The 9,442-nt window shown below is 34.6% G+C and overlaps 1 protein-coding gene across 2 annotated transcripts; it reads left to right on the plus strand.

Annotated features, from left to right (window-relative positions):
- The first annotated feature begins 1,022 nt into the window (after window positions 1-1,022).
- Window positions 1,023-9,228, plus strand: LOC123556106 (uncharacterized). Of its 2 annotated transcripts, XM_053548970.1 has the most exons (6): window positions 1,023-1,536; window positions 2,195-2,550; window positions 3,848-3,987; window positions 5,151-5,346; window positions 6,196-6,546; window positions 7,990-9,228. In XM_053548970.1, exons 3-6 carry the CDS (start codon window positions 3,907-3,909, stop codon window positions 8,160-8,162), a joined length of 801 nt encoding a protein of 266 aa, XP_053404945.1. In that variant the 5' UTR covers window positions 1,023-1,536; window positions 2,195-2,550; window positions 3,848-3,906; the 3' UTR covers window positions 8,163-9,228. The 2 variants fall into 2 exon arrangements, with proteins under 2 accessions (XP_053404945.1, XP_053404946.1); XM_053548971.1 differs by lacking the exon at window positions 1,023-1,536 and having other exon boundaries at window positions 2,046-2,550.
- Window positions 9,229-9,442: the final 214 nt, after the last annotated feature.

The following is a 9,442-nucleotide window of genomic DNA, read 5'->3' on the forward strand; positions in this document are numbered from 1 at the left end:
AGTAAGTATAGCCAAGGAACATTACGAACAATTCGGAATTTCATTACCTTAACGTGGATAGGCCTGAACAAATTATTAGAAGTTCATCAGAAACAAAGATATCATACGCAGTTATTAATGATTCCCACATAACACCTGCAGAGGGAATGAAGAAGCAAAATAGAAAAGCGCCAAGAAATTGTAGAATTATCCAAGGGCTCACCATTTTTGTTGTGCTTGCTGTCTTAGAACTTATAGCATTTTTCATCATACGCAATATGGTCGGAGGTAATGTCCCTTTTATCTTTTATACATCATGATAGATATAAATGTTCCATTTTTGAGTCCTGTACTAGTTTACAACTCGACCCTCCCATACTTAACCGGTCTATAACTCTGTACATTATGAAGGAATTTTAATACAGTTTGGCACAGATATTCCATAAATTCAAATGGCGTCTTCCACTGAGAAGAAAGAATTTTGAGTTAAATCTGTATTTCATGCAAGACTTATTCAAAAATCGTCAAAATTACCTAAAAACATTTCCGCCAGGATTGTTCCTTTCATGTAAATTTATATTGCTAAAGTGCCTCAGCATCAGATTCATAAAAATCCTCTTTTCATCAATAACATTAAATGTACAATATACGACTTTATATAGCAGTCACTTTGTTTTCCCGTTAAATCGCTTTAACGGATTGGGCCTTCATTAAATTTTGGCAATACAATTTGTTGTTTAAAGAGGTGTTCACTGAAGATTTATAGACTGGATAGCGGACAGTTCAGACCATAATCAGCCTGCGCGGATGTATAGTCTGATTTTGGACTGCACTTGTCGCAAATACAAATCACTTGCCTCCAGTAGGCTAAAGGTTAATATAATGAACCATTTGCAGTTTAAAACATCACTGTTATTTTTCGATGTTTTCATTTTATTTTGATTAACATAAAGTTCTATCTTTTCAATAAAAGTTCTTGCTTTAAAGATCAAAAAGAATTTTACATGAAGACAAGTATAATAGTTTCAGATCGGTCCTCTTGCGATACGCTGCCTTTAGTTGAAAATGGAAGCGTTAACCTAACCAAGTCTTCAGAACGGACTGAAGCTACTGTTTATTGCAAACAAGGCTATGGAGAAGATGAAAATCAAAAACTTGCATGTACGGATGACAAGTGGACTCCAGTGAAACCTTGTCGACATACTGGTTGTGGACCGTTCCCTGCCATTGCCAACAGATTGTTAAGCGGAAAGGAAAAGAAATTCGGTTCGACGGCCAAGTTGCAATGCAATTCAGGCTTCATGGTAAATTCAACGACGTACTTCACATGTTTGTCTAATGGAACATTGGACAGTGATACAGAATCAACATGTTTTCCACATCCATGCGGGTAGTATCATTTGTCTAAACATGTTGTTGTCAAGGAAGACTTTAGCCATGTCAATATGTCAATAGATGTACAATGTGACGACGGATTTGACTTTGAAAACGAAAGTGAGACCCTCATATACTGTGAAAACAAGACTTGGGTAGGACATCCAAGATGTGAAAGTCCAGGTAGATTAACGTTGACTTAAGTACTAACAAACAAAAATAGGCCATCAGCTAATACACCAATAATATCCATCACAAAAATGATTGACTTCTACCAGTTTTTCATGTTGGATGAAAGCCCTAGGTGCCCCTCTGGGAATTTTTTCACCTGGGTAGAACCATCTGCCACCCGTAAGCTATCTGAATGGCTTCTTCACTTAAAGAATTTAATGCACCGAACAAGGCTCGAACCCACACCGATAAGGGGTAGGTGATTAGAAGTCAGCAAACTTAACCACTCGCACAAGGAGGAACAACATCTAATGCATAAAAGCATTTAAAAGCGCACGAACCAGCGTGGGTGGTAAAAGTAGAAACATTATCGCCGGTAGAACACATATCTTAAAATATATTTGATTATGTGTAGGTTAACATGAGCACAGAGAAATGACGGACAGATAATGTCAAGGACATAGTGGTAATGAAAAACATTGTAGGCAACCTGAATCGATTTCATGGGTAAAGGTTTGTTTAAAGTATACTTACGTTTCATTAGTCATGATAAAAACGATAAAATTATGAAAAATAGTGTTCTTATGCAACAGAAGATAAAATGAAACGATGATGTAAAGATGTTTGTAAGATTAAACCAACGTTTGACCTTACGTTTTTATTCTGACAGGTATATTAGGATTAGAGACAAAGAACTCATCAGTGCTCATTTCGGGCAAATCGTTCTCCATTACTTGCTCTCCGACAAAATCGCCTATGTGGGAGACTGTTATGTTAGCACGAACGGACTTGGCAAATAACTCAATCCCGAATCCGCTACTGATTGTGACAAATTTTCATGGGAATAGTACAACGGACAAACTGAATGTTACACGTTTCCGAAAGAATGTAACGCCCTCGGCTGATGGTGTTAGTGTAATATTAACTATCGTGATGACACTGGTATATACATCTGTAGCGTTCTTGTCGGAAGCGTTACGTCACCCAAAGGAATAAAGAGTTCGAAAAAGCATTTTAAAGCGAATGGTAAGTTTTATACATTATCTGTAAACTGTTTCAGTGTAATTATCTTTTGAAGATAAGCTTTCAAAAAGCTTAACTGGTTTCTTGATCAAACAGTGTTACTAATAGATCAATTTATCTTGACCATAAATATTTCCATTTTAAAAATGCTTATGAAGCAAACCAGGTCTGTTTTTGATACTTCCGTAATATAACCTTTTATTAACAATCACAACAGCAGTCTCTAAATGTCGTGTGGTGACCATAAAAAGGTTTATACGTATTTGGATTCTAATTTGATATAACTTCTTGTCCGTCCAATCAATAATTATGTAATAATTTTCACCTTTAGCCGGTGCTGGGAGGTGTAACGAGTGTTGCACTTTCTATTACTTCTCACGAATAGTCTCAGTCAGACCGAGTCTGATATCTCCTTGCTTAGTTATATTCAAGCACAACAGAAATCTTTAATTACCCGGTTGTGGCCGTACAAAAACTGCAAGATTATGTGTTGTTATATTTTCTGGTCATTTGGTCCATGTTGATATCAGTGAAATAGAATTTCATTTAAGCCGGTGCTTGGTGGTGAAACGGGTGTTGTACTTTCCATTACCTCTCATGAACAGACTCAGTCGAGCCGAGTCTGCATTTATTTTATTTGGTTGCATTCTTTATTTTCAAAGGACCGTCTTACAGATCTCATTTCCAAATTCTAATGTATTTATCTTTGTTACAATGTACTCTTCTGTCTTGTTATGATAAGTATACAAGAGATTCATTTAAAAGTCTGGTCCAAAATGGTCATTACGTCATAACTTCACTGACAAACTATGCATGAACATTGTCTAGACGCTACCTTTCTTTGACCTTTAGCCGTCTGCTTGCGGCATATGATTTAGCATTTACGTCTGTGCAGGCTGGTCATTGTCTGCACTGTTCGCTTTTTAGTCAATGAATTTTAAGTGAAAGCCCCTTTGAATAATCTATAATATACATAATAAGCCAACATCTAGATGATGGACCAGATCATTTGTGAAATTATTAAAGCACATAGTATATTTTACATTGGGAGGACTAAACTTATATCGTAATATTTAGATCATAAACAATATAACTAACAAATGTTGCAATGTCGGAAGACATCGACACAAATCTTTCGTTACCGCTATCAGTCCGGCATTGTTCAGTTTGAGGGTAAAAAGGGGTTTTAAAATACTGCATCTTACTGTTTATGATATGCTATATAAATATGCAAATAATTCAAAACACAGGGATACTTGCATGTGTTCTGAAAACATATTTGATCGTTTTTACTTCTCAGATAAGAGCTCAAAAATAAGCGAAATAATAGCCCCGACATCTGTTGTCCAGGGTGACAAAATGGAAGTCCAATGCATTGGTAGTATTGGGCGAGATGAAAATGGGACAAGGTTAGGGAATATGCTTATAAAAATATACAAGGTAAGTTTTAAGAGCAGGTATGCAGTAAAGAGCTGGTTTGTGTGTGTTTTTATGTGATACAATACTTATGAATATTGTGAAGTGTAAGTGTCCAATGTTGAGTTATTTTGCATTTAAATTTTCTGATTGAGCTTGTAAATATTTTTTTCTGTCTGTGTATCCAACCTTAAAATCAAGACCTTAACAGGTTTGAAATACTTTTCTTATTGTCTATTTTGTTATTAAATATAATAATTGCGCTTATTCGGAGATCAGTCATAGTATCAGATCAATTCACATAAAGTTTTTCAACGAGTTATGCTATAACAAGTGCAATAGAAAGAAACACAATATCATCTGAAGTTTCGAACATAACAAAAGGCCTCACGCCGTTTTCGTTTATTACAATGTACATAAGCATACAAGAAATAAGAAAATTGTTATGTTTTTTTTGTGAATATGGAATGTATCTCACTTCGATAATTTTAACATTTTGATATATAAAAAGTGTCTCACCCCTCGATGAAATGCATTTATCCGTCCAGATCTATATCATAAACATTTATTCAAACGCTCTTCAGTTTGATAAAATAGAAGAAAAAATCTTTAGAAATTATGATCCTTTGGAAGCATAATCTTAGAATTCAATAAACCACGATATTGCATTAAGAAACTGATACAGAAAACGCTATATAATCATTTGAGGATAAGTACCTGTTAAATAAATTTTTACATGCGACAGTAATTTGCTTCGGAAAATTCCTCAGTCCTACATCCAGAATTCTTTTCCTTTTTTTACGGATAATTCTAAATTGTTGTTGTTGAGTTTCTTGTGTTGTTCTTACGGTACTTGTAACATGTCCAAATGTTGTGTTCTGCTCAACCCAGGTCTAGAGGGCGTAGACGGTAGCTTGCATCTCCGCTACCGCTCATTAATGGATTGAACTGAAAACGATCCTGCACCATTTCCATTTTTTTGGCGTGTTGGGCGACTGCTTTATGCAGCAATTTTACTTTCCGTGCGTGTTTGATGGTGCGGGTTTTCTGATTTATATTGAGTTTGCAGTTTGTTTATTTACCGGACAATGCGTGCTGTGGTGCGCTTGAAATGTTCGAAATTGTGGTAAGTTTTTTTCATTATTCTTTGTTATCACCCATCACACTCCATCTTCTGAAACTTATAGGACGAGAATACGGTGGAAATTGTGCCATTTGGCATTGAATCGTCACAGACAGAAGACTGGCAAACCCATGAAACTATTAACTCAACAATTTTGATTACAAATGACATGAACGGAGCTGAGTTGCAATGTTTGATGGATGAATATAATGGAAATAAGCAGAAGAAAAGCGTTCTTTTGAATGTAACGACGACAACTGGTAGGCCATAATGCAAAGATAAGTAAAACAAAAGAAAAATAAATATTCTTTTTTTCTGACAATTCATAGGTATGCTTTAATATATATTCTTCTAAAGTCAATAAAGGAAGCAGCTTGGACATATCACAATGTACCTAACTTAAGTAAAGTTATTGTCAAAATGCTTTATTTGTACAGATTAAGTGTATAATTATATTGAGATTCGACTAAGTGAAAACAGAAAATAGGTAGTTTGCAAACACCAAACAGGTATTATTGAAACATTCATCATGCCTAAGTACAGTTTGATAAACAATAAACTATATGAATATTAAATGTTATAGAATGGTCATGTTAAATTCGAGTATAAGTTTAATGCCTGTAAAACTGTTGAAATTGTTTGCGGGGCGATGTATACCTATTTTCCGAATAAAATTCTGAAACTGGACTGTAAAATTATGTTAATTTGGTATAAAGTATTTAATTGTTTCTTTTTATTTTTTTTGTTGGATTTAACGTCGCACCGACACATGATAGGTCATATGGCGACTTTCCAGCATCAAAGGTGGAGGAAGACCCTAGGTGCCCATCCGTGCATCATTTCATCACGAGCGGGCACCTGGGTAGAACCACCTACCTTCCGTAAGCCAACAAAGTAATACAATAATTTAATGCATCTTTACTTCATAATAGACGTGCAGATAATTTTAGGCAAAAAGTTTTATTTAGTATAAGCATTACACATTTGGTGATTTATTTCGTAATGTCAAAAGCTTAGTTTTCATTTTGGTACATTTAGGCAGCAATTTTATTATTACATATTAATATTATTTTCATAGAATGATTAATTATTCACTCTAATGCTTCCAGTGAGAATATCGACACCATCGCCTACAGTTAACATAGGCAGTGCGGTCAACATGACTTGCGAACTCAACCATATTCGCGGCTGGAATACCATAGAAATCCATAAAAATTGTAGTAACACTGAGTTCATTATTGCCTCTTTACAAAATAACCAGAGTGTATCTAATTTCACAATGGAAAAACATATCAGTCTGTTGGAAAATGATTTGACTGAGTCTTCGGCAGAACTAGTCTTACATTTAGAGAACGTCACGTGCAGGGATGCTTGTGGTCAAGGTGGTGAAATAGAATATATGTGTGCAGTGAAAATTGGAGACAGTTGGGTGACAGGATCTGTGAAACTAGAATTTCAAAGTTTGTTTAACATTATATTTTTTTTGTTATTTTGCAAAAAAGTCCTCCCTATATAACACACATAGGCAAACGTCCATGTTGCTTTTATTATAAGTCCTTTATACTTAATTGAAACAATTACCCAACTAACAAGATCCAGGAAAATAGTCCCGAAGTTACACAATATATTCATAAAATTTTCATAATTAAAGTAAATGTTTACATTATGTACATACGAGTCGATTTTTTGATGTTTCAACAAGAAAGGTTAACATGTGATAAAAAGAATACAGGGCCGGGCAGGGCCTCGCATTTTATAATTTTATTCAACTCGTTTAATAAATTCAGTATGAAAAGACAATCATGTAATATCCTCTATATATTTACTCGTTCCACTATTTTTATGAATATTGTATGAAAACATTTTTAGACGTGTTTTTTTTCCTGCTGGATGATTGTCAATGTTTTTTAAAGATAATTAAAACGCTTTCACTATCTTAATTTAAAAATCAAAATATTGACAGCTATTAAATAACAAGTATCTTATTCTGTCTAAGAGTCCGTACGCTTAACTTAGTAGGTAGTGTGTTGGTCTTCATATCGCGGGGTCATGAGTTCGATCCTCTGGCTGGGAGTATGTTCTTCGTGACTTTTCGATAAACGACATTGTGTCTAAAATCATTAGTCCTCCACCTCTGATTCATGTGAGGAAGTTGGCAGTTACTTGCGGAGAACAGGTTTGTACTGGTACAGAATCAAGAAACACTGCTTGGTTAGATTAACTGCCCGTCGTTACATAACTGAAATACTGTTGAAAAATGGCGTTAATCCCAAATTAAACAAACAAACAAACAGCCTATCTTGTTATATTGTCTTACGCAACACATTAGCAAACACTTTATTGAATATCATAAAAGGTGTCATAGAATAATTGAACGAATTAAATAAAGTTATAAAATACAAGACTCTTTCGCGCCTATTGTCAATTTCATTCAAAAGTTGCGATAATTTTAATGTAAAAAACACAAATGGAATGTTGTTTTTATCGCATTTAAGCTTTTACTGCTGAAGCATGAAAATATCTCCTTTCTTTACCCATTTTAGACCACGTAAATTCGACCAGCGTCTCCTATACTTAAACGACACTAACGTCGGAGTTTTATTACACTAGTGTAATATTATATCTATATAATGGCTTAATTTCATTCCCACGATGTCAGACATGTTATAAAAATGCTTTCCTTGATTATTTCGCTTGTCAGCAAACTTCTATACGTGTTACACTAATCATCTTCTTGTTCTGATAGAAAATCAAACAATTAAGGAACTTAAAAAAGGTATCTCATGACTTTTTAGCATTGATTATTTGTTAAAATCACTTGTCTGATGGAAAATGTTTAGGATTTAGATTTGTTTATGCTATATGCACTACTGATTTGTCATTGAATTTGTTTTTCTCTGCAGATGTTTGCCTCTCTGAAGATAATAGAGAGTATAATCTTCATCCGTTCAGCTGTCAGCGATACGTCAGGTGTGTTGGAGAACATTTATACGACTTTAAATGCGCTGGAGGAGCTTGTGCTTCGCTTGAGACTCAATGGATATGTGGTGACTATGACTGCAGAGGCTGTCCCTAGTATTGTTACAGACATTTATAAAACTAACTTTATGTCGCGAAGTGAAAATAAGTTCGTCGAAAATGGAATCGATATAGCCTTATACGAGATATTGCACCGAATGCTTCTCCTGTAGAATTTTAGGGTATTCAACACCTTCTAATTATATCATTGCCGTCAGTCCTTTTTCATTTTCATCTGCAAACACTTATCTTTGCTTTGTAACACTTAATAATTTGTCATATAAATAAGCCCTTAAATGAGATATTGCACATTATACGACAACTGTAGAAGTCTACAGTATTTAAGACATTCTACTTATCAGCATTAAAAATAATATTAACTGCAAGCTTTGCACTATTAAACGGTCGTTCCCTTAAATTGTAATATTTGTAATCGATTAGTATGAACGTGTTAAAGTTTTGTCCCGCTTGCTTTTTTCCATATGTATCAGTAAACTATCCTGTATGATAATTACTTAATTAGTGGTGCCCTCCGTGGCCGAGCGGTTAAGGTCGCTCACTTCAAATTACATATTCCTCACTGATATGGGTTTGAGCTTCACTCGTGGTTTTGAATTCCTTATATGTGGAAATACAAACCATCCAGCTGGTTTATTGAGGTTCAGTAGTTCTACCCAAGAGTTTGCACACAGAGGTGTGCCTTGCGTCTTCCTCCACCATCAAAGCTAGAAAGGCACCATATGACCTATCACTGTGTCGGTGCGACGTTAAAACCAACAATAACAAAACATTACTACATCAGTGAACGTCTTATTGCTTATTTTACATGACGATTAACAATGACAAATTTTGTGTTTTTGTTATATTAATTTCCTTCATTTTTACAGAAGTACTATTGGTGAATGCATTTTCTATATCAAACTAACCATGTTCTGTATGGCATCTTCTTTTTTTTGTAATATACATTTCATATGCACATAGTAGTGTTCCTGCTGTTATATACCCTTATTTTTTTAAAGTTTTAGCATGTAGTTGTTTAGTAAATGCTCATTTTTAGACTTTGTAGAGATATATATGTTCTGTGTTACTGTAGCGGTTAAATTAGAATACAAACAGCTATGTTACACATGTATTTCTTTTCTCGATTTAACCAATGTCCTCAGCTACAACCCCACCTCCTTCCCAACCTGAAATGAGGCATTTGTAAATCCAAAACATTACCTTTTGACATTAAAACACCATGCGTTCTTCGTCATTTGATGCACTTTGATCTTAAGTTTGTATTTGTATCAAAATTGATGTAACATGATGAATATAAAACGATACAATGGGGTTGAT

The sequence above is a fragment of the Mercenaria mercenaria genome, chromosome 7 (genome assembly GCF_021730395.1).
Source record: "Mercenaria mercenaria strain notata chromosome 7, MADL_Memer_1, whole genome shotgun sequence".
NCBI lineage: Eukaryota > Metazoa > Mollusca > Bivalvia > Venerida > Veneridae > Mercenaria > Mercenaria mercenaria.